The 26,673-nt window shown below is 39.2% G+C and overlaps 2 protein-coding genes across 2 annotated transcripts; one reads left to right on the forward strand and one right to left on the reverse strand.

The window, feature by feature from the left end:
* Window positions 1-2,150: 2,150 nt before the first annotated feature.
* pctp (phosphatidylcholine transfer protein) lies at window positions 2,151-8,629 on the reverse strand. The gene is made up of 6 exons (XM_084745030.1): window positions 8,442-8,629; window positions 7,060-7,177; window positions 5,361-5,440; window positions 5,037-5,208; window positions 4,744-4,811; window positions 2,151-3,119 (listed from the first exon to the last, which is right to left on the reverse strand). The coding sequence occupies exons 1-6, from the start codon at window positions 8,568-8,570 to the stop codon at window positions 3,045-3,047; spliced, it is 642 nt and encodes a 213-aa protein (XP_084601156.1). The 5' UTR covers window positions 8,571-8,629; the 3' UTR covers window positions 2,151-3,044.
* Window positions 8,630-11,526: 2,897 nt separating this feature from the next.
* On the forward strand, window positions 11,527-14,841 carry tmem100a (transmembrane protein 100a). The gene is made up of 2 exons (XM_084744069.1): window positions 11,527-11,815; window positions 13,539-14,841. The coding sequence occupies exon 2, from the start codon at window positions 13,628-13,630 to the stop codon at window positions 14,030-14,032; it is 405 nt and encodes a 134-aa protein (XP_084600195.1). The 5' UTR covers window positions 11,527-11,815; window positions 13,539-13,627; the 3' UTR covers window positions 14,033-14,841.
* Window positions 14,842-26,673: the final 11,832 nt, after the last annotated feature.

Below are 26,673 nucleotides of genomic sequence, written 5' to 3' on the forward strand. Positions count from 1 at the left end.
AACAGGACTATTATCAGGACTTCTTTCTTTCTCCTGGTATAATCATACACAACATGTGTGAACTTACATGTGTGCACTTCTCCTGCACAATTACCCATAATAGTCATACATATGTCCATATTTCCATATATCTCCATCAGTAAAAGGTGTGTATATAGCCTGTGTGTATGATTAATTCATATTTTCTAGCACAAGTATGATGGAAATATGGAGGCACATTTCCGCCAGTGAAAGAAAAAAAATATCCCCATGGTTAAGTCATAACGTGATTAAAAAAAAAAAAAAAAAAATCACAATTACAGGAAAAAAATCATAATTGTCAGATAAAAACTAAAAACTAAGCAATAAACAATCATAATCATGACATTTTTTTAAAAAAGTCAAAATTATGAGATATATGAGATATGAGATCTCATGATTAGAAGTAAGGATGCACCGATACCAACAGCGGGTATCGGTCCGATACTGTCCTCATGTACTCTTACTCTACTCATAAAACTACTCCGATACCCCACACTCAATACTACATCACGAAAAGTAGCCGCTCAATACAAGTAAACTAATGAACCGCCATGATGCAGAGTTCAAGATGTTTGCTGATGCTTACCCTCTGTTTTTTGGACGCGTTGTCATCATCAGCAAGAGACTCGCTGTCCTCAACTTCATCCACCGATGACTTTGGAAACTGTCCGTAAAATTCCGTGTAAGTCCATTTAAACTAAAATAACTGCACAGAGTCCACCTGCAGCCCGCAGCCAGCCGCTGTCCAATAAGTTCCGGCGGCTGTAAACTAGTTGATGCGTCTGCAAATTAATAAAAAAAAACACCGCAGCCATCAGTCTGTAACCAACTTTTCTTCGTAAAAAGCTGCTACAACTTCTCTTTGTGTATTTATTCTTCACCAAAACGGCATGACAGTACAGGACACGCAACTTCACTCACATGGTTCACAGCAGGGTCAACAAAACTGTTGCACACATGGCCCCACACTCATACCTGTCCCCCCCCAAACAATGACAGGTAGGAACTAATTAGCTCTTAGACAAGAGGGACATGAAGAAGAAACTTCAATACTACACATGTAAATGTGTCATTAAAATACAAGTTAAAAATGATACTGAAATAATTATCATATTTAACACCATTTATAATAGTAAACTTAATTCTGCAAGTCCATAATAATGTGAAATTATTATACTGAAATATATCACATACACAGTAAACTGCACAGTTTAATAAGGAACACAAAATCAGTAAAGTAACTTACTATAAATGACCTAAAAATGTCATGTGTACAGTAACCATGGTTACACTCGTAGCAGGAAACAGCAACAATGATTTGTTACATTTAGAAAGTGAGCATCTAATAAAAATAAAACATGTTTTAAAAGTTATTGTAAGAACTTTAATGACATTATTAAGTACTTGTATCGGTACTCTGTATCGGCAAGTACCCAAATGAACTTGTATTTGTACTCAGTCTGAAAAAAAGTGGTATTGTGCATCCCAACAAAAACTAAACACTATAACCTTCATAAAGGATTTATTGCCACACTGTTGTCTCAGGCTGCATTGTTTTAGCTTGTTGCTTCTAAACTGTTTATCAGTGTGACACGCTGCATTGCTAAGCAGCGATTGGTGGTCGCTGAGGTTACCATGGCACCGTATCATCCCTTCTTTAAGACAACCTTGTGATGATCATTTTACTCATGAAGCACCAGTGTCAGTGAGAAAATCAAAGAGACGGCACTACATTTCAAATAGAAGTTTATTCATTCAATAACACAGCAGTATTACACAGTAATAGCCTTTTCATGACCGCATTAAATCATAATCACCTGCACCAACAGGAGCACAGTACAGTATTATCTCATATACTGTATCTTTGACCACACACACCCATAAAACATCAGCACTGAGTATCATCACATGACCTTTGCATAGGTAATGACCCCACAGAGAGAAATCACAAAGAGCCCATCAGGCGACATTCGTTTAAAAGTACAGATTTGTCATTTTCAATTCATTATAACAATGATTGAATGAATTCCAGTGAACTGAAACAGACGACGGAGAGATTCCAGTGTGACCAAACATACAATAAATCAACTTATAACATGCACTCATTCTTGAGAACAAAAGCAAAGCAAAATACACATTTTTAAAACATAATTCTTATTTAGCTTTGATCTAGAAGGGTTACAGAGTTCACATGTTAAGGTTGAAACACATCTGTTGGCAATATCATTTAATAAATTTGTCAAAAAATAGAAAGTTTACCAGTGCTTGAGCAGCATTCCTGCCTCTTTTTAAACCAGGAAGTGAGACAGGGGTCCTAAGGCTAAAGCTAACCCTTTTTTATGCCTGATTAAATCATGTTTTCTTGTGTTGGTGGACATGTGGGACTCATCTTTGAAAGGTCCAACATTGTCATAAAAAAAATGATTTTAAAACAAAGATTAATATAATAACACATTTTTACACAGATGTTATCAGTAGGTATTGTTGATTTTAGCACATTTTTAAATACTTTGTTTTTAAAACTTACATGTATCTCATATACATAATTATTTTTGCAGGTTTTTTTGGTATGACATTATTTGTCCCGATTCTCAAGAATGGGTGTTATATTATAAAGTGATTAAAATCCCATGCAAGAAGCTACAATTTCAAGTAATTGTCGTTTCTCCACATCGGACCCAAAGTGAGAATACAGTACATCTGAGTATTTTATATAAACTTTAAACAAAGCTTTAAAAAATATTCTATGAAAGCTCCAAAATCCTGGAGTGAACGGAGCTTACCACGATTGCACAAAAAAGACAATACAATATTATTAGTTAATACAGCACGATGGAACAAAATGAATTTCACACCAGCCGATTAGTGAGGGTGGCCGGTCATGCACATCATGCCTGAGTAAACAGCGTGCTACGAGTAGCAGCCTCATACAGAAAAGTCACATTTGATCATAACTCCCAACACTAAAACAAGAACAATAAAGCCGAGCCCTTGTGCTTGAGCTGTTGTCCCGTCAGTTGCGTTCATTTCTTCTGGCAGTAGCTGCTGTAATCCCTGCAGGCCTTCTGCATGTCCGTTAAGAAACCTGGAACTCCGGTCTGCACCAGAAAAAAGAAAAAAAACACACAAAGAGTGTCTATCAGCGAGCGTCATTGAACACATGCAGCCAAGAAGACCCACCCAGGAGGGGCACCGGGGAGAGGAGCGGCTGACGTCACCCTGCAGCACATCTGCTAACAATAATGATGGAGGAGCGTAAAGCAGACGGAGGCATGGAGCCGAGGCCTGTGAGTGACCCCCTTTTTAACACCATCTTTAAAGCCCTCATCAGAGATCTGCTCAAGTGGGTCAACAGCGAACATGTGCACATTCTGAAGACGACTTCCACATGTTGGCTGTTTCCATCTAATTGTCGAGGGAATTTGGAGCAAACTTTTGAAATGTAAACAAAAAAAAAAGAGAGAGAAAAGAAAAGAAAATGCAAATTATTTGAATCAACTGGTTTGAACTAGGCTACGCAAACAGGGTTATTATATTATATTATATTATATTATATTATATTATATTACTAGTCAAAACTTTTGGACAAAAAAAAAGAAAGAAAGAATGCACTGCCATCATATCAGATCAGTACTCTGTGATAAGCAGATTTCAGGTATCAGAACTTTATTGGAAAGGAAACATTGGTATTAGATCATCTCTATATGCAAAGCGTAGTTTAAGCCTCTAACTGATCAATGATCAACCCAAAGGCATCATGGGATTGCCAGTGGATAGCAACATGCCAAATGTTTTGAACACCAAGGTCAGAATAAATAGAAGTTTATATCATTATTTTTTATTTAACAGATGTTTCACTGTCACTTTTAGATTTGTTTAACACATTTAAAGGCTTTTCTCCTTTAAAAAGGTTGTCTTTTAAGGGCTGTTTATCTTTTGGATACTCAGATTTTTAAAAATGTGTTAATCCAAACTAACTCAGATAATTAAAAAGCACGTTTCTCTCTCTCTCTGTTTTGGCCATCTGTCTATTGGGAAATAAGAAATGTGTATTAGGAGCAACTGCATGGTGAGTTTGGCTGCATTAAAAGAGTAAAGGTGATGACTGAGAAGAAGAAGAAGAAGAAGAAGAAGAAGAAGAAGAAGGTAGCTGAGACGCAGCAGGTTGTCTGTGACTGTAGTCGTTTTCCTCTTGGTGTGGTCTCAGAGTCACATTATGTCACATATCAATTCACAACCACCTCCTCCATGTTTTACACCCCAGGGCTGTTTTCATTTTCTTTGTGCAGCTGAGGAAACATAATCCCCACAGGCAGCCATTTAAAATCACACAAATCCCCGTCTCTGTTGGGAAATCTCTCCAGACGAAAGCTGGTTTACAGAAAGTAAACCCTCTTTCTACTGTAAATCGTGCAAAAGTTACATGAGAGACTTGCTGCTCTCTATAAAGTTAATTTACCTCCAAAACAGGAAAATAAAAGTCTCAAATCTTCATTTTAAATGTGTTAATAAAAGCTGAATTCAAACTAATCACAATTTATTGATTCAAATAAGGAAATTCTTTGCATGTGACCCGTCTGTAAGTGTTCAGAGGCCACTGCCCCTAAAGCTACTTACTGCATCACTCAGGTTTAGAGGTTAATCGTTTCTTTCTTTATGTAAATCTGTAAATGTTTGATGCTCGTGTTGTTTACTGCACTGCAGTAATTGACCTTCACTCACCCTCGCTGCCCAGTTCACCAGCCAGGTAGGAATCGAGCCTCCGGGGTTGTCAAAGTAATTCATGAAAACTGAAACAAAGCACACGTTCACTGCAGATAATGATTTTTCATTAATCAATCAATTACTTTTTCAATCAATAGCTTGATGTATAAGTACCTCATACATGCCCACTTTAAAAAAAATCCCTTTAAACAACTGACAGATTGTCACATTTTTTATTCATTTCCATTTATAATTCAAATTTTCTGCCCGGACTGGCAGCAGAATCATTATATTCCCTCGTCACTCGGTACCTTTAGTTCCACCGGCTCCGTCGTTCTCCAAGGCGACGCTCTGCTTGTAGTCTTTGACCCGCAGCACACTGCGCTTTTCTTCACACGGCGTCTCTGGGGAACTCCTGGCCAGGATCACGTAGATCTTCCTGCCGTCCATGTCCAGGTCTCTCCGCTCCCTTACGTACACATACTGAGGTTTGAACTGTCAGGGAAGACACTGATGTGCTCTCCATTACAGCCTGACTTCACCTTTATAGTATAAAACATGCCTGAGGCTGAAAAGGGACAAACTTTAAAGTGTGTTCTGTCCATAAGAATCGTCTGCGTGGATCAGAAGGATACGTCTCTGTTCGACATCATCATCGGGTATTTTACTTCCCAGTAGATCGCAGTCTGTCCGTTGAAGTCCTTCTCATAGAGCTCTGAATAAAACAAATAACATGAATATTAAATAAAAAACATCAGATGTGGGCGGATGGATACATGATACACAGTAGAGTTAAAGTGATTTTAATGGTTTTAGGGAAAGGAAAGGAAAGGAAAGGAAAGGAAAGGAAAGGAAAGGAAAGGAAAGGGTAAGGAAATTTTATTCAATAAAGTTCAAGGTGTACACTTGAAATACTGCCCATAATCAAGTCTTACAATGACTGTAACCCCCCAGTGAGATAAAGTTGTTCCAGAAAGCTGCAGTTTCTCGTGATCCGTGTGGAAAAAGTTAGTAATGAAAGACTAATAGCCATGTTTCCACGGTAACAATCAGTGACACCTACTGACCAGCAGCATCAAATGACAAAAAAATGGGAAGGTGAAGTTTTCTTTAGCATTAATGTGTTAGAAGTACTGAGTACTTGTGGGTTTTCTGTGTATAGTTAAGAGTCTTCAGTAAATTTTCACAGTAAAATATCCTGGAGAACATTTTCTGCTGGAGTGAGGAAAAACCTCATAAACTTCATCAAACGCTCTCTACAAAAAAATTCTTAATTATTCTGGCCTTCATGTGAATCTAGCAAGTGTTATATATTAATTTAGTGTCTTAATTAGTGGGGAAAAAAAACATTGTGTCCATTTTTCCCAGCAAACTCATCTGAGGAAGAGGCTCTGTGGTGCGCCGGGACGCACGCTTTCACTTTCTCTGACTGTGTCATTAATGCCTTTTTTTTTCAGTCATCTCGGTTGTGAAAGCAGCAGATTTAGAAACAGTCAGAAGGAGTAAAAGTGTGCATCATCATGATCAAAGTTCATTTGCAAAATCTGGGCAAACCACAGAGCAAACCTCCTGCAGCAGGGAAAATATGCAAAATTTAGGAGGTGGGAGGTGAGATCCAATCACAGCTGGTCACTCAGGGACGCACCTGGAGATGAACTGTAATGTCAGGTGTGAACGCACAAACTCAGAGCTGTCCACTTGAGACTGGATCACCAAGGACACATGTTAAAGGGATAGTTCACCTAAACATGAACACTCAGTCATTGTGTACTCACCCTCATGCCGAGTGAAGGTCGGGTTTAGTTTTTTTAGTCCACAAAACACTGCTTGAAAACTGGTCACCTTTATCCCGTTAGGCTCCAGCAGCGTTTTGTGGACTAAAAAAAAACTAAATCCGACTTTCAATGAGCATGAGGATGAGTAGATGATGAATTCCAGGTCTGAACAGGACCTAAGACTCACACAGACAACAATACTATCCCAAAAACACAATACTTTGGAGGAAAAGGCTACTTCAGCTACTACTAACATAAAGTTATGGCTAAAATTTCAACTAGTGTGTGATTAAAGCTGGATGTTTACGATTTTGACAGACTGGGCAGCTACAACTAACAAAAAACAAAACAGTATGTGACCACAGACTACATTAACATCATGTTACCTGCAGGTTACTGTAGAGGAGACGTGCATGAAGACAAGGATAACATTTAAAAGTTACTTCATTAATGATACTAATGTGAATATGAAGACTTATTCTTTATCAGGAGAGATGAAGGAAAGTTGATTTGGATGGCAAGGACAATGACAGTGTGAACCTCGCCTTACTGTTTTTACCTTTTGCATAGCCATCCCAATGTTTCCGATACTTCAAGTCCATGTAGACATCTGCACACAGCTCTGGAGTGCAGGTGGTGAGCCCACCAAAGACTTTGTACTCATAAAGTCCAGTTTCCTGAAAACAGCACATGAAAATTCTCTCTTCCAAATGTAGGCTACATGCCACACCCACAGCGTGTGACTAATCCCACACCACACCACTCTGATTAGAGCCGGTCTGCACTACACCCTTTCTCACACCAAGTGAGGAAGCGTGTTGGATTTGATTTAGACACACAGGAGAAATGTCTGAAATCCAGTAAACCCGAGGAAGTGCATGTCTGGTCCCCGGGAATGTGTCTTCTTTAAGAGAGTCAAGTCAAACCAAACTCCATTCACAAAAATGTCATTTTAAGGTTGCCTTGTCTTCAGTGGCAGTGGACAACACATCAATGCATCAAACCTAATTAACTGTTAGATACCTATGAAATATAATCTCTTGATGATAGGGATAGTGGATTATTAGGGGTTTCTGAAGACTCCAGCAGTGTCTTATCACACCATTGTCACATTTTAAGCCAAATATGAAAAACCTTATTTGCATAACCATGCAACCATGCTCCTAACCATAATTCAGTGTGCCAAATTCAGTCAACTTAATAAAGTGACATGATTTATACATGACATAGGACTTTTTACAAAAATATAGGAATACATTCCAATGAACCACAGATAAATTATCATATTTTAATCTTATAATTATTTATTTTTTCAGCATTAGTGTTTTTTCCCATAAATATACCACTTTGCAGAAAATATGGACGTGCCCACATATTTTCTTTTTTGTTTATATGAAATTTTCAAAGACAGTGTGGCAAAGACTTAACGCTTAAGGGAGAAATTAGGTCACTGTTATGTGAGTTTGACTTTATTTTTGTTCACAGTTTGGTTAAAATGAATTAAAAGCCACTGCTCCAATCTATCAGGTGTATGCCGAAGTGAATCCTGGTTCAGTCTTATTTAATAAATGTATTCAAACTTTCTCGAAGAGGTAAAGAGTTGTGCCCAAAAGGACAGGATACATTAAATTGAATTATTTGTGAATAGGGTTTGGTTCGACCGGTCCAGCCGGTTTCAGATTTCTTAATTTCCGGATATTTCCGATGTTGGCCGCTAGGAAATCACTGTTGCAGTGTTTACTAATGTTGCTAATAAACAAATTACATTAAAGATAATAATCTCACATGTTTTTTGGAGAAAAAAGGAGATCGATTATGATTTCTGGAGGCTCTGCAGCGGAATCTCATACAGATACAGACTGATTTATTCATTCAGTCGGTCGGTCAGTTAGCAGCCGTCTTTCCGGTGGTAAAAGCAGCAGTTTTATTAATTTTTGGTACCTTGTCATAGAGCCGGTAGATTTTTACTCCCATCGTTTCTACAAAGAGCTCCCATCCTCCCTCCAGCTGCGGCTCGTCCAGCTCCCTCCAGGCCGCCTGAAACTCCTCATCGGTGAACTGCAGCGACATGACGGCTCCTCTCACAACACCTGTCAGCCCGCACACGCAGGTCAACACCGGGCTTCCTGTCTCCACTTTCACAATAAAAGACACCGATCTGCTCACATCTCTTTACACCGTACCAACAGTTTGAGACGGAAAACTTAGCAGTAGGGGAGACTAGGGACGGTTGCAACCCTTTTAGCATTTTTGGCAGCCACTCAGAGACTATCTGGACAAAATCAAACTTATATTTTATCTATCTGTTGATTATTTAAGAGGATTTAATATGAAATATCATTCACAATATTTATTTTAATGGAGGACTGACCCCAACCTGAGGGACAGCTGCCGCATGTTCAAGTGATGGTTGTTAAAAATACATTAACCTTCACAAATATACTTTTGCTTTTTGTTTCTGTAAGCTAGTATAAAATATATATGAAATATAAATATACATTATTTTCTAAATATTCCAGAAATAGAGTTTGTTTACACATACACTGTAAAACCTAAGTTAGAAAACTCATAATTTCAATTAATAATTGATTAATTGTTGCAGCTATAATTTCAAGGCAACTATCTTCTCTATTTTTGGAGTTTTAAATCAGACAAACTCTTGAGTCTTAAAATGAACATTAAAAAAAAGTGGCGCAAACCTATAATCTTTTGTTGGGAAAATTGACTTTTCTTCTGAAAATAGATCTTCCAGTTTCACCTTTTCACTGTCAAATGTGAAGCTCGTTATTAACCATCACACACTTTCACTTTATTGAGTTTACTCAAACTTTTTTCAAACACATTGGTTTTGTTTCTAAAACTCAAAAATTCAAGTTTGCAAAACTTTTCTTAAACTTAAGAGTTTGAGTTTGATTCAAAGCTCAAAATATTTGTTAGCTAGATGTCTTGAAATTAAGAGTTTCTCAACTTTTTTTTATCAACAACAGAGAATATAAACCTACCTTGAGTCAATGTGCTGATGTTTAAGATGATTTTCAGTCTCAACAGTGTGAGACAACAGGAACAAACTTTTATTATACATGCATTTATTGTAAAACCTTCTGCTGTGTGGTTTGTTTTGATATGTTTGTTTGCTGCTGAGCTTTGGGACAGTTATCAGCAGCAGGACAGCGAGCTGCTCGCTGGACACACTGACCTTGATGCTGCTCACACATTCAATCAGATAAATATATAAAAGCCCTTGCTTCATCATTACCATGCTACTGACTTATAAAATAAAATGAAGGATTTGTAGATTTGCAGAGCGACTGATTGATGCTGTTCTGTGACTGTTTGTCATGAGAGGGATTCAGATGAGCCTGTTACCATCCTGAATATTACCTCGAAAAAACTGTTTCATCATGATTTGTGGACGAGACGACAAAACCAAAATCCCACTTCTCATTTGTTGGTGTGAGATAATCAGCGTTACACAATGCAGAGAAAATCCCTCAACAGGAGGATGCATTTACAGTGTGCAGCTACAACAGGTGTGTCCATCTCAGACTGTAAATCGATGGCTGCTGTGGGACGTTTACGTAATGATGACAGTAATCCCTGAGAGAGTCTCACACTCAGGCCTCACATACTGACAGTGAGGTCAGCGTGTAAATTCAGATAGCAGCAAAAAGTAAAATCAGGCTTGAAACATGTTTGACAGCAAGTCAGTTTCAAGTGTCTTAAAAAAAAAAAAGATCTGTTCATGTTTCTTCAGTTTTTTCCACTTTGGTTGATGTTGCTGATCAGTGTGGATTCAGGTTAAAGAGCACACACACACACACACACACACACACAAACACACACACACACACACTCACACACACACACACACACACACACACACACACACACACACACACACACACACACACACACACACACATACACACACACACTGATTATCTGCACTGACCTCTGCAGGTAGAATCCAGGCATTTCACTTAACATGTGGTCTGCTGACTTCGAGAATTGTATCTGGATATTTTAGTTTAGGATATTTTGCTTGAATTTTGGCTGCTTTTCTGATCTTCTTTATTACATGAGTGAACAGTCCTTTAATTACTGTACATAAAAAGTTGAGAACTTGAATAATTTCAAGGCAACTGTGTACATTTTTAAGTTTTAAGTCAGATGCAAGCTCTTAAGTTGAACAGTTGGTACATAAAATCAGCCCCAGTCTGGAGAAGCAGTAAGGGTACCGGTGTAGGAAGCTAAGAAATATACGGCTGTGGACTGTGTCAACGAGAAAATTTATTTTTAGCATCTTAATAAAAGATCCACCTAGAAACATCAGAATGAGTTTAAGTGTATATTAGAATATTTTCACTGATTTAAATGGCCTCTGTGAATCTGAACTCTCCTTTTAAAACAGAGTAACACACAGTCACACAAACTCAGTACCAGACATAGGCAGCAACAACTCTCACGCTCTGTGAGGTAAAATTACTGATTTCACCAAGGAGTTTGATTGGTTTGGAGAGAACAATATTTGTTTTTTTTACAACTGTGGTTTCCCATTAAAAAAAGGTTAACTGACAGAAAAGTAAAGCTGTGAAAATATTCTAAATACAATGAATACTTACTTAAAAAAAAGTACAACCCTGCCTCAAATATTCCAAACTATCCCTTTAATGTGGTTGTGTTAAATGTGATGCCTGGTGTTGTCAAACTGTTGAAGATGTTTACTGTACTAGTATAATATAATATAATATAATATAATATAATATAATATAATATAATATAATATAATATTGTATTGTATTGTATTATATTACATTATTAACATAATAAAAGAGGAGTCATGTAAAGCATCTAAACGGAAATACATTAATTTCAAAATAAGAGTATCCAGGGAACTGAAAGTAAATGCGACAAATGCTGTCACTTATTTTGAAATACGCCGGAAATCGTGCTTTCCGGTTCTTTTCTGTAGCTTCACAGTCCGTCATCGATACTTGAAATAGTTGGTGTGAATGGGGATGTGAGTGAGAGCTGCAGCTCTGAACCTGAGGGCTTCACAGGGGGACGTTCCTCATGAATGGGAGTCAGATTCCAGGTCGAGGGACAGAGACACACAGTGAGAGAGAGAGAGAGAGAGAGAGAGAGAGACGCTGTTTGTTCTCGAGTTCAACACCACAGAAGAAGAAAACAACATTCACCTTTAATCAGATGAATGTGACTGAATATTTTATGAGCGGGTTCACACAGAGACAAGTTTGACTGCGAGCAGAGGAGCTTTTTATTGGAGACCGTGGGACATGGAAAACGGCTGTGAGGTAACTAACCTCTCCTCTGTCTTTGTCGAGCATGTCAAGTAGGTTTTACCTCAAATGACAAGCTAAAGTTTAGGTTGAAAGCTAATTAATTAATCCATCTATCAGATGGTGACAGGCTACGTGCACAGCAAGGTTGTTGCGCTGATTGATTTGCTGAAAAGTTAGAGGATTTTTCAAAATAAAAGCAGCCTACACAAACACTGTAGGTGCGAGAAAAACACCTGTCAAAGATAATAAAAACGCCTCTTATTCTTTAAATGTTAACAGACACAAATACCACTTAAATTCCAAGTGAATGAACAAGTTTTGTCTTGTATTTCGCTGTTATTAGGAGAAGTTTAAGTTCAGTAATGAAGAAAAGTGACTTCATTAACTTCTTCCCCACTTAAAAACAGAAAACAAAGATCTCTAAAGGCAGTCATGAGGATTAAAAACCTTTTTCAAATGTGAATCTGTCCTCTAGAACAGTTGTTCCTAAATGGCAGTACTTTAGGGGGTCCCCAATAAAAAATGAAATAATGCACTTTAATTGTAATTCCATTTATAAGATGAGAAAATGTGTGACGATTTGGTCATGAGTTTCATACACCAGTGTTTCGTCTGTATTCATTAAGCAGTGCTGCACCACCACAGCAAGGAAATGACATCCACTGCAGTATGTCTAAACACTGTAATTTAGCCTGAATGTTATCTGTAACCAAACTAAGTGTAGTCCAGATGCTGCCTTTAATGCTGCTTGATTATATAATAATTAAAAAATATTTTTAATGATCAAATGAGGGACCCAGGGACAAAATCTTATCAACCGGGGGTCTGTGGTCTAATTTCTGTCAGTTTAGGGGTCATTGATGCAGAAAGTTTTGAGAACCACTACTTTCAAACACTTATTACCAAACTTTTTATACCCTTTACAACAGATTTAACCAAAGAAGATCTCAACAAAGGATTAGTAGTTGGTAAAAGTTTTTCAAAGAGAGTTTTCTCAACTTGTTCATTTCTACAGTGTACACAAAACCACTTATAACAATAACCAGGTCATGATGCCTGGAAAGAGACATCGCTGTTGAGCGTCAAGTGTATTTTTTTGGTGCTTTGAGCATCACAAGCCGAGAGCCATTGAGTTTATCATATTGTTGAGAAGGCAGACATCTCTACAGCTGATATCTCCAAAACTCTGCAACTCACACTAAAACTATCAGGATGGATAAATGGGCACTACAGGCCAGAGTAAAAATATGAATTTTTGATTTTGAGTTGAACTGTGCCTTTAATAAAGAACACTGACCCTGACAATCACATAAAGTATAACTGACACTGTCCTGCTCATTTATTGTCACTCAGAGTCTGAATCACAGCTCTCCACGCAGCAGACATGACGAGAGAGGAGGGTAGGGGGGTTGCTTGTGAAATTGCTGGTGATTTCGAAGCTCCTCGCATTTCATGGAGCAGTTTGTAATGTCATATCCTGCGCTCTCCAGGGAATGTCTCAGCTCGTGCTGGGCTGAGTGGTCCTGCGTCATTCAGACAGCCTCCTCTGACTGGGTCAGGAGGCGGCGGGGATTGTGCAAAGAGGTTACTGTGAAGCAGCAGCGGGTGGCGCTCGGAAAGTGGTGCTGAATTGTGAAACGTGGTGTTGAACTCTAACAAAAAGCATCTGCAGGGTTTCTCTTTCTTGAGCAACGCTATGACTCTAATTTAATGAGTGGTTTCTTTTTCCTCACAGACTGGGAGACCCTAGTGAGGAAAAGAGGTAAAAGGGCACCAGCGAGGAACCATCTGTGGTTGGTTAACAGAAGGCTCCTTAAACCTGCAATGCCAGAAGAAGATAATAAGGACGCCATGAGAACGCCAGCGACCCCAGAGAAGGCCAACAACAACGAGCGCCCTGCAGCCCCCGTGACAACGGTGAACATCCCCTTGGTCAATGAAGTCCAGCTGACTGCGGCCACCGGTGGGGCGGAGCTGTCCTGCTACCGCTGCACCGTGCCATTCGGCGTGGTGGTCCTCATTGCCGGCATCGTGGTCACCGCCGTGGCTTACAGCTTCAACTCGCATGGCTCCACCATCTCTTACTTCGGCCTGGTGCTGCTCTCTGCTGGACTGGTGCTCTTGGCGTCCAGTGCCGTCTGCTGGAAGGTGAGACTGGAGAGGAAGAAGGAGAGGCGGCGGGAGAGTCAAACCGCCCTGGTCGCGAACCACCGAAGTATTTTTACCTGAACTAAACAACACATATTCTGTTTTTTCTGAGTCCGGAAAGGCCTGATTTCTGAGATTGAGTTGGAGGACCAGCTGTGGACAGATGTTGAGTTGGATTCCCGACCTGTAAAAGCTTTGACCGCAGACTCTCAAGGCCCAGAACTTAAAGCTTTGAAGACATTGTAAGGGATTTATTTGTCAAACAGACGTCGAGCATCTGGCGAGCTGGGAACGCAGCCAAAGGGAATGTATCACAATTAAGATGAATTACCACTGTGCAAAGCGATGTAGAGGAAGTCTCTCATTAATCTGCTGTTGGATGTGGCGGCTTTGATTGTAATGGGAGGGATTGTGGTTTGAAAAGCCCAGGAAAGGAGAGGGAAACTGGAAAATCCAGGACAATGATTCATGCCTCATTTACTGTGCTTCAGCTCGGACATATGTGTTTATAAAGTCTCACCTCACAGGGAAGGATTATGAGTCGCCTGTTAGGGAAGTATGGTACTTAATATGAGGATTGTGTTTAAAATCTGCCAACATATTCTGTTCAGATTACACAGCACATGATATTATACACAGAGAGAATATTTAACCTGAATATATATTCTCTTTAAGCACTTTGATCCTTCATAATCAACATATTCAGTATTAAACATCATCTATTAACAAATTAAATAAGTGGTTTTTACAAATTTGTGATGCTCACTAAATCTCCAGTGTACTTTCATACTGTAACAGAATATTAAATGTAGCATATGTTTTATTTTATTGTAATCATTTGCATGTATTATCATGACGTCATGAGGTTTAATAAACTCATTAATACAGATGTAACAATCTGGGAAGAGCAAGTTTCAGTGTTTATTAGAACAGAACTGAACTTTAGGGCTGCAACTGACGATTATTTTCTTTGCCGATTAATCCGTTCCATTATTTTCTCGATTAATTGACTGGTTGTTTGGTCCATAAAATGTCAGAAAATTGTGAAATGATTTCACAACGCCCAAGATGACGTGCTCCAACCTGTTATTTTGCCCACACACCCAAAGACATTCAGTTTACTGTCACAAAGGAGCCAGAAAATATGCACATTAAAATAAACTGTCAATGACGTCAACTTATCAAGAGTCAGATTTTGTACAAACTTTGAAAGTTAATGGGTGGGAGAAGTGATGAGTTGTTATATTAACATTCAGCTTTTCTGCTCTCAGTTCTGAATTGAAGGAAACGTTTCTTTCTCTCCTGACGTACATGGGTGTGCCTGAGTCGTCACACACAAATACACAGACTGTCATATGTAGATTACTTCTAATAAACAAACTGGAGATGGTAAAAAAAAATGCTTTGAATTGTAACGTCACTTTAATTAATAGGTTTCATAACAGATCATGACTAATTTAAAGGTCTGTTGTTAAGTTTTAGAAGAGGTTTCTGCAACACAACAAGTCAGTGGAAGTTTGTTTGTGCAACGTCTCTCACCAGAATCACTGTTTCCATAAAGCCTCAGTTGTTGCAATCAGAGTCAGAAGTTCCTGGCCAAGACACATAGCAGTCTACACTGTAAACAAACAAACAAAACAAGCCAGCAACAACAGAAATTTTGTGTAATCAACTAATCTTTTCTCATTAACTGAACATAAATATACATTGTTGCATATTCAATTTAATTAAATTTAAAATGTCTACTATTTATTTTCAGAACACTTCAGAATTTAGTTCTCTGGGTCATATTTCAAGGTAAACAACATATTTGGTGACTCTATAGCTAATTATTTAGTTCCTCTAACTTGAAGTCTTTTGAATTGAAATGATGAGTTGAATGAATGTGTTGTACAGAGTTCAATCAACTCATTAAATTCAGTTTCTAAAGACGCATGATCAGCATATTAACTGAATATCTTTGGGTTGTGGTCAAAACAAGACATTTGAGGACGTCATCTTGAGCTTCAGGAAACACTAATTGACATTTTACAGACCAAACATCTAAATGATTTATCAAGAAAATAACCGACAGATTAGTCAGCAATGGAAATAATTCTTAGTTGCAGCCCTAATTAAAATGCCTACACCTTAAATTAACTGGGGAAGTTTCACATATTGTCTTTACATTTTGCCGAGGCTCGGACAAATCATACTGATTCTATAGTCATGTGATAACAGCATGCACTGATGAAGGCCCTGGGATGCTGCAGAGAGCTCCAGAGAGACCAACTAACTGGAGCTGTTAAAAGATTTTTAGTCAAAGTGAAATGTCAAGAATCAACCCTCAAAATTAAATTTAAATGCATGACTGGACATCATGAGACACAAGCGAAGAAAAATGTTTTTTTTCTTGTAGTTCTTGGTGAACCGGCCCTTTAATCATCAATTTACAGACTTTCTTCTTCAATCTAGAGTTTGTTTTAGTCGTACCTCATCATAATGTGTTGTGACTGTGTTAAATTAAGTTTATCATCTAAATAATCATCGGCTCGTTTCAGCTCATTTAATTAAACTTCTCAGGATATAAATTCCCCGTGGTAAAAGGAAGTTGAACTCTCCTGTTTGACCCTGTTGGGTTTAAAATAGCCTGGACGTGGAAGTATATTTATAGGCAGCATTTGCGTTGCTATGCGTCCCTGTGTCACCAGACACTACAACTAAATGGTTTTCTTGCGTCAGAGGAGAACCTACAACACACTTTGTCACTTTTGGGAGATCACCACCGCCACACTATCACTCCCAGCTATAGGCTGGTGCTGTATGGACTCTGAGGTCCGACTTACGGGACACATGACACGGTGAGGCGTCTCCCGCCTGCCTGTCAGGTTGGAGGAGGGAAGGCAGACCGCAGCTGGAAAAAACGGGTGACTTGATATGAAGTTTGACAGGTGTTCTCCACCGGCGTCTTTAGCCTCTTTACACACTGCTGGCACCTCATGCAGGGGCCGTGTGCGTCACTTTTTTGTGCCTCACGTGGTTGTCATTCCACTCAGAGCCACGCTGCCGGGTTAGTTTATCAATAAACAGGAAGAGCTCAAGTCCTTCAAGTTACATCACAACAGAAAAACACTCCAGTAAGCGAGCCAAGTTTATTATAGCACATTTCAACAACGAGGCATTTCAAACTGCTTCACATAAAAGGGTCATCCTGCAAAACTGGTGCTGTTCCACCGCCAAAATACAAATTTAAAAAGCATTAATCCAAAATATTTGAGAATGCAGCAACCTTAATGTATATAAATTCATCATTTGCAGGGTACTTTGAATTGAGAGGTGACTGTCCTGATCCCTAACCCCTAAATTCCAACTCATGAAAATGATAATATTATGATTTTTTGCAAATCTTTCCACTGATGTTTATCAACTAAAATGTTATTATAGCATTTGGTTAGTGAATATTGGACCTAATTGAACTAAATTTGTGCAAATATATGCAATTATCCATATATCTGTAAAAATGAAAGGTGTAAATAGTGTACAGAGCTTTTTATTTTTATTTTCTATCTTTTTTTTCATCATGTGATCTTTTTTTAAAGTTTATTCTGTCACAAACAAACTGATCGAGTCAACAGTAGATGAGCAACTCCTGTGTTTCGGTGAGATAAAATTCCCGTTTTTGCCAAAGCAGGCTGGTTGTTTTGGAGGGAATGGTATTTGACTTATATATATCAGAGGAAAAGGCCGTCTGTTGGTAAAGAAAAGCCGCAAAAATATTATAAATATTGCATACACTTTAAATGATATTGATTTTTTAGGTGGTTGCTGCTTCTCCAAACTGGGGGTGTATCAACCTGCATCTGCTGTAAGTAACACTGACTATGGATAAATACCTCAAACAACCCCGCTTCATAAAATCCTTTAAAATGTAGAGGATTTAAAAGTACAATAATTTCCTCAGTAATGGAGTAAAAGTGGACGTGGAAAGTGCCAGATCCTCAGAACTAGAGTAAATATACATTTACCCTCCTCCTCTTTGAACAAACTCTGAAAAGCCAAACACAGAACGAGCTGAGGTCTGAAATTCCAGACTTCAAGACAGCCGATTGCACATTGTTCAAATCCAACACAATTAAACATAATGAGCTCAGCGTTACAGGGATCCTGGTCCAGTCAGTTCAGTCTCATAAAACAGCTGTGCAGACGGAGCGTGAGCGTGCTGAGGCAGACCTGACCTGACAGCTATCACACCAGCTGACTGGATTGAAGTGACATTCGGTCATTTTCCAGAACAACCTGAAACACGGAGAAGCCAAATATTTTCAGGGACTTTGTTTTATTTGACCTGCTTCAGGTCGGCTGATTGTTAACATTATTCTGCCGTGCTCCGTTGCTGGAGGAGGAACAAACAGTGTTGATAAGATCTGTTCCAAGAAGAGGCCAAAACTGAGTTCATGCTCCGTCTGAGAGCAAAGATAAACCTTTTGGGTGTCAGGAGATGAAGATGGCAGATCGGAACTAAACTCAGGAGATTTTAGGCAATCCTTTTCACCTCGCCGTATCATGACTGATTCACATAAAAAGCTTCCTTTTGATTCAGAGTTCAGAAGAGTCTGATGCTGGCAGCGGCAGATTAAGGTGGCAGATTAGGTTGTCTTCTTTAAACATTAGAGTTTAAAGTATTAAGTTTCTGACTGGGCTTCATAGTGTTGTGGATTTTTACCAATGACAGAACTCTGGGCTGCACTTTTGGTGTCTCCTTCAGGAATTGCTCTTGAGAAATGTTTCTGTTTATTGTCCCCCTCACAGTGAATTAAATATCCGCCTTTGAAACCAAAGTATTTGATGAACTGACCTGATATTGGTCCCAGATGAAAGATCGTGGCAATATATTCAGTACTTGTCAAAACATTTCATTTAAAACCACAAATTCGAACCACATGGTAGCACTAGAGGAAAAGTCGGGAAAGTCACCAGGACTCATCCTCTGAGGAACATGAATATCTGCACAAAACTTTGCTGCAAACCATCAAATAGTTGTTGAGATATTTCATGCTGACCAACATTGCCACCCATGACGCTGTAATTCTGCAATTTGCCTCAACAGCTGAGCAAAAACTAGTGAGAACATGTTGGGCTGTGAACGTCCTCTGAGGTCTGTACTCATGAACAACAGCTGGGCTGTTGTGGGTGTCACCGCTCACTGGAAGGAAGCTGAACTCCAGAGTCAGATCAGGGCATAAAGGTGAGCCAAACTGTATCTATGAAACACTTCTCAGTCTCACGCACCAGCTCAGCTCCTTCCTGCCCGCTGAGGTGTGTCCGCTTCGTGATCGCTTGCTTTGTTTAGAGGGAACTGTAGCATCAGATACTGTGGGGATTATGAAGGATGCAATAGAGGAAAACAATAAAAACTTATCCTGCAAGCATGAACACATTAACTTTGACAAGCCATTTAATGACAGCTGACATATTTATTGTTTAAGAAAGTCATGGCAAGAAATAAAAGCCAAAGAAACAATTCACGTTCTTCTGGTCACGAAATTATTTGAGATAAATTAGTCTGAATGCACATTGCTGGTCGCCTGGTATTGCCAGAATAATTGGTGAATATGAAACATGAGCTTGGCAAATTTGTTTGGTTCTCAGGCTACATTCCTGGTAAATTACTTTTTGCAATGGTCATGGTGAAAGATAAAATATTTTATCTTCCAGAAAAAAAAAATATATATATATATATATTTTTTTTTTCAATCATGACAGTTACACAGCAGAATCATAATCTGTCAAATTTGAGTGTTACAAACTGTTGTGCAGCGTTTTTGCCTCTGATAAGCCTTTGAACACATAAATCTGTGACTAAAACTGGACTTCTTGTATCATATTGTCTCACTGGTGCCTTAAACAACATGTCCTCACAAATGTGCCTCCTGTCACTGTTTTAACAAAGGGTTGTCTTCAGTCCGAACCCTTACTTGCATCCAAATTTGACCCCTGATGTCTCTGTTCTGCAGGAGGTTGATTAGTGGGATGTTGCAGATGCCTGCAACATGTTCCAAAAAAGATGGGACAATGGCTTGTTAACCCCTGTTAACCTTTTCCTTTAATTCAGTAAATGTTTGAGAAGTAAAGTTACTAGTTGACATTTTAAAAGTGAAAGTCTTCCTCATTCTTGCTTGATATACGACTTCTGGTGCTCAACAGTCTGGGGTCTTTATGGTCGTGTTTTCTGCTTCGTAACGCACCACACATGTTCAATGGGAGACAGGTCTGGACTGCAGGCGGGCCAGTCTACTACCTGAACTCTTTTACTATGAAGCCACACAGTTGGAACATGTGCACAATGTGTATTGACATATGTTGCCCCAAAACCTTCTAGCATTAATGTCACATTCACAGATGTTACAGCTACCCATGATGCCATGGGAACTAAAACAGCCCCATACCATCACAGTTGCTGGCTTTTGAAGTTAGCGCTGGTAACAATCTGGATGGTCCTTTTTCTTTTAGCCCAGAGGACACGACGTCCACTTTAACACTCTCTTAGGTGTCCATCCTGCTAGTGACCTAGTTTGTTTGAAGCATATTGAATTGATGCCTTTAGCCACGAAATAGACAAAGAAAACATTGTCAGCGTCAGCAGACATAATCTTCTTCAGATCTCTTCGAAACTTTCAGCTTAGTGTGGATCATTGGCTTTTTGATACACCTTCTCCACGGGGCATTTATGTAACAGGGTTAAATCTCCCCATTTAACATAATAAGAGCCAGCAGTGTTTTACAGTGTGACAGTGGCGGTCACGATATGCTCTGTCTTTGACTCTTTCATGTGCTGCCAGCAGTTCTTGGAGTGTCTGAAGTGTTGGCTGCCCGCGGTCCCAGAGGTACTGCCGGTCCGGTTCGCCCTCATTCCACCACATAATAAAGACAAAGCTCTTCCTGAGCAGTTCCTCCCATTTTTACAGTAAATCCCACTTCAACAGGACGATGGTGTCATCTCCAATACAAGACTACATAAAATACTCTCCCTCAAAGGTTTACGTGAACTTATGACTCTTACAAAAATCAGAAACACAAACAGAGGCTTGCTAACCATAATTTCCTCTGTTCACTGAAATTATATAACAAAATATTATCTATATAAATTAGATTCTTTCAGTTACTTTCAGTCCTTTTAGCTCATTGTTTTGGTTTTACAGCTTTAAACAACTATGTTCTGGCAGCAGTAGGCAGCCATTTTCAACTAACAAGCTCTAAAAAACCCATACCTACCCGGCACATAGACAAAGTTTGCAGCTTGTTGGTGAACATGGTGCCACATGAAACAGCTCCAGGGCCACATATGTCCCTCAGGTGGTGGAGACCCGTTTTCTAAAGTTCTAAAGTTTTCTTAAGTTTTCTATGGCTCTATGGCTGTATGTCAACAACGAGGGGGTTGAAATGAATGTTTTTTGGGGTTTTTTGTCTTTTTGATAGAAACCAACTACCAGTTAAGGCATGACAAATATGTGATGTCAAAATTAGATTTTCTCATGTGCAACCACGTCTTGACAATTTCTCACAGCAAATTTTGTGTCCATCTTCAACAGAAAAAAAAAGTTTGTGGATCTTTTTCTTGAGTTCACACCCATGATCTTTGTGCTCATAAACTGCTGAGAAAGCATTTTAACTTTCCAATAAATTGCTTTGGTGTAGATGATTTTATTCTTGGTTACTTTCTTGTCCTTTTCCTATTGTTTCAGTGGCCTGTCACTTCCCTAATTAAACCCAGGGGTGTAATACGGTCGAAAATACCGCACATTTTCCTACTTAAGAGCGATAATTTAGAGAATTACATAAGACCACCACGAAGCACGACCATAATTTGCCACACACGTCACATAAAGTGGTATAAAAGTGTTTTTTTTCTTTTCTTTTAAACAGGGCTTATGAGAACACAAAAGACTGTTTTGTTTGTACATTTTAACATATATGAACAGCTGTTTGAAGTCACGCTGTCGTTTAATCACCCGTTTTACTCACTGCTTCTCCACATCTGAATCCTCTTTCCACAATTTAAAGTTTGTGTTCGACAGCAGAAGAGGAGGAAGAAAGAGGTGGAACGCAAAAACGATAGAACAAAAGGAAAGTTAACACCCTGTTGCTGCTCCCATCATGCATCAAGAATGATTACGTCCATATGTGTGTGGGAAAATTCATGACTTTACCCTCTTTTTTTTCTTTACAGGCAGTTTGTTTGGCTTTTCCCCATGATGAGTATCGCCTCCTCTGACGCACATGCTTTGCAAAAGATGGGAAATTGCATAAACGGCCGATGTGTCAGCCTCTTGTTCATCCTCCCGCTGTACACAAGTGATTAGATACTGTAGATGTCTGAGAGGCATCTGTGAATATCTGGTGGAAAAAAAGCCTGTTTTTTATTATAAAGAACTCTGGATGCAAATAAAAATCTGGGAAAGCTGCTCCTAATCTGCATTTGTTAATCAAAGATTTGCTCCCACTTTGCTGATGTTGCAGATCTATTACATAAATACCTGACGAGAGCACAACTGAAAACTGTGTCAGTGGACGCAAATGATGTTAGGAGAGTTTGAAACAGATCGTTTTAAGCTGCAAAGATAATGACTCTTCCATTAGCGAGCCTCTGTAGCGGAACAACGACAGTGTGATCTGTTTATGTGCAAAGACATCTAAAAACAATGAACCTCATTCATCAATATTTTCCTGAAATCTGTTCTCAGAAGAGTTCCAAAGAAAAGTCTGTGTCCACGATGATGAATCTACTGTCCTCCTGTGAGCCAGTTGTTCCTGATTAGCACAGGTACACGCCCCACCAGTCTCCATATAAGGTCATGACACTGCAGGGCTGTGCGTGCGCGCGCACACACACACACACACACACACACACACACACACACACACACACACACACACACACACACACACAGATATTACACACAGACATCGAAAAGAACAAGATGAGAGAGAAGTCAAGAATCCCCAAATGAAAATTTAGAGACAGTGGAGGTCTTGCTGCAGGACGTCAACAGCAAACAAGCTGTTGCATTTGTGTCAGTGGTGGATATAAAATAACAAAAAGCTGTAGTTTGCAGATTTTTTTCTTTCCACACCCTTCATGTCCAGATAAAGCCATGCATCTCCAGATTTGGAGATTTAAAATGAGATTTTTTGATAAACTGACACCATGAAAAGTTGACTTTTTCGACATACCTGCCACAGTGAAACCCAGTCTTAGTTTAAGATAATGTCTTTTTACTTTAAGCAGAAAGAAGCTGTTGTATATTTGTTAAAGACAGGAGAGACATTTTAGGGAACACAATAAATGTGACAACTTTCTATAAACCTCTTAAAGATGAAAATCATCTTGTTTCTTTAGCCCACAGCTCATTTTGTGATTAAAAAGTGCATCTCGTGGTCTTTTCTCTTTCAGGGTTTCAGGGACAATCTTGGCAACAATAAGCCGTTGTTCTCCCTGTCTGTAAATTAAGTAAATAAATTGAATGGCTCAGGGAGGAAATGAGAAGGTGTGTCTGACACGACTGCCGAGGTCAAATGCAGTGATGTCATGGGAAGTAGCTTCTTCACAGCACTTGGTTTGCTTTTCATCTGAACAGCTGAGCGTCTTTGTGGAGCTGAAATGTTCCCATAAACCTCCAACAAACTGTTTCCATGCTCACAGTTTATGTATTTACTCGGGTCGTATAACTGTGACTTGAAGACTGGGAGTCTGATGGTTTTCGCTCAGACTCTCATATCTGATAAAAGAGCAACATGCAAACACTCCCACATCTGTTTCCAACAAGTTTCACTTACAGCATGAAGCTGCTCTCCTAATTGAAGTGAGGCCTCTCCTCCTCTTTTCTTCTGTACAACAGAGTTTCTGAGGACAGTTTTCTGTTTTTTTTCTACTCAATACTCTACTCAGTAGATTTTAAGAAGTTGCTTTGCTGGACACTGATGGAACAAACTACCTGGTGACCTTAAACATATAACTGTGCCTTTGACTTATTAATTTCCCTTCCATGTATGTGTGTGCATGTGACACGCATGTGTTAGTGGGTCATGGGAAAACAGGACTCCATCAAAAGCCACTATGTGATTTGAACCCTGATACTGCTGTTAGAAATTGAGTTCAATTAGCTGGTAATTAGCCTGATCAGCCACTGTCAGTAACCAATACACACATCAAACTAATAACTAACAGCAGTCAATGTCAGACAAAAACAAACTAAAGCTCCCTGTACTGTGGGGAAAATATTACTCCAAATATAACATTTTAAAATTCTCCTTGTGACCATAACGTTCTTTTTTCATCTGGTTTAAAATGACTGAAAGACATCAAAAATCCATTATTCATGGTAGCCTAATCTGTGCAAATGACAAGTGAAAACACATCAACAATAGTCCTACATATTTCACAAAAACAATTGGGACATTTCTAACAACTACATAACTGATTTGATCTGAATATTTTCACAAATATGTTGTTCAGTATCTATGACTAAAACGATTCATTTTCGAGACAAAAAGGACAGGATTTGGGACAACTGTTTGTAATCTGGAATTTTTATGACATCTCATCATTCTAGTAGACGCTTTAGGTTGGTACGTAAAATTGACAACCTTTTAATGAGACTCACTGATCAGAGTTATGATCCTGAGCGGCATGTTGCAGCTTTAGCAGCTCACAGAGCGTCTCTGCAGGCTGCAGACTCTGGCTGCGCTCTTGCTGACATTTCTTTTCCCTCCGTTAAGCAGTTTGAAAAGAGAGAAGTGCAGCATAAATAAACTTGCCAAATCTGTGCAACTGAAATGCAGATCAGAGCTGCAGAACAAGGCTTCATGTCACAGAGATGAGAAAACTTCTCTCAGTCACAGTGTGAACGTAGCTCAATGTGTTCTCAGGTCATTTCTTAATGTTGGGGCCCATAAAGCAGCAGGTCGCCACCCTGGATCCCCCTCAACCAGGGAACCAGAGCTGACCACAGCCCCCCTTTTATTCCCCCTTAGTGAGTGTAAACAGCGTCACTGTTAACCCCAGTGGGGGGTCTGTTTTGATGGGATCTTTGGTTTTTATCAGCCGTGGCCATTCCTCAGAGCGCTGCCTGGGAATGAGCGAACGAGCTGTTGTGATGACGTACACGAGACAATGGTGAGGAGTCAGTTTTACAGCCCCCCCACTGATTTAAGCTGGGTGTGAATGTTCACTGCAGCACTGTGACATTTAAACTGGGACAAAGCTGCAAGAAACCACAGACCAACTTCTGTCATCAATCAGGGAAATATCTGGAAATTATTGGAGCAAAGAGAGTCATTTGCACTGAAAAATAATCTCCCATTAAACTTTTTCATGTTTTCTTGTTCAGATCGTGCAAGAATTTGTTTTCCACTTACTGATTTTTATGTAAAGGACTTTTTTCTCTTCCAGGAAAATCCAAAGGACGGGATGTTTTTTCACACTCTGAGCGCCTTGCCTCTGCAGACAGTAGAAGTGGATGGAGTGAAGCCAGTGCATTAAACCTGTATTCTTTCCAATGGCCAGCAGGGGGCGATTTCACTGGCTGCAAAAAGACGTTTGATTGAATGGAGTCTTATGAGAAAACAACCTTACATCTCACTTGATTTATGACCTCAGTAAATAGTTTCCTGGTGAGTTTATGGTCTCAGTCACTAGTTGCAAGTCGTCATCTAGAAAGCGTGATGTTCATTTTGTAAATTATGGTCCAATTTAGAGAAACAGAGACAATAAAGCAGAGTATGCTTTGCGCAATGAACAGGTCATCTCAGTGAATCCATACGGTACAACACTCAGGGTTCACCAAACTCAGATCAAACTGTAAAAATAGGTAGTGCTGATCAAATATGGGTCAAGACTTTAGTGACCATTTTGTTTTACTATTAAGTAAATTTAGGTTTTAGGTTTTGTTTAGCCAGCTCATGCTAAGAAAGCCTGACTATGTTGAGCTTCCTTTATTGTACAGCCCTCAGGATCACGCTGGTTTCTGTATACAAACAAAGCTCAACGCTAACACAGCTCACGTTACAGTATAAACTTCTTTTCTTCTTTTTTTTTTTTTATTACAACAATAGTCTGTTGGCACTTTAGCAACAAGTCAAGGTCAACAGTATAACCTCCAAAATAAACACTGAAGCATCATAAAAACATGGCAAAACTTGGAGCTTTCAAGTTTGAAGTCGTCATGGCCAGCCGGTATTGATAACTGACCCTGAACAGTTCCAGCCCTTGTTGAGAGAACAGTCCAGCGGAGTAAAATCCACACACGGTTATCATCAAAAATATACTCTGCTCTCCTGTCCTCTTGTCTCCAGCCCTAAACTTCACTTCATCTGTCAAGATGATGCCAGTCAATCACGTTTATTCTCGTCAGTGTCAGTTTTGATGGAAGCATGCAGTGAGTTAAAAAACAGCCAAAAAACTTATTTATATTCACTTTTTTTCCACATAATCAGTCATTTTGAAGCAGCTTTATGAGTGCATGATATACAAAATCAAAAATCCAAACAAATACTACAACTTAAAACTTTTACACCCATCAATATTTCAGTGTATACATAAATGGTTATATAAGTGCATGGTTTTAAAGGCCTGTCCAGTCCTCCTCACTCAGCTGGAGATGACACACATGCAGGCTGGTGCACGGTGGCGGGTCCTTGACGAGAGGAAACCATGAACTCTGGGAGGAGCAGGTTCCCACACCCAG

The sequence above is a fragment of the Lutjanus erythropterus genome, chromosome 19 (genome assembly GCF_056507025.1).
Source record: "Lutjanus erythropterus isolate fLutEry1 chromosome 19, fLutEry1.hap2, whole genome shotgun sequence".
In the NCBI taxonomy this organism is placed as follows: Eukaryota; Metazoa; Chordata; class Actinopteri; order Lutjaniformes; family Lutjanidae; genus Lutjanus; species Lutjanus erythropterus.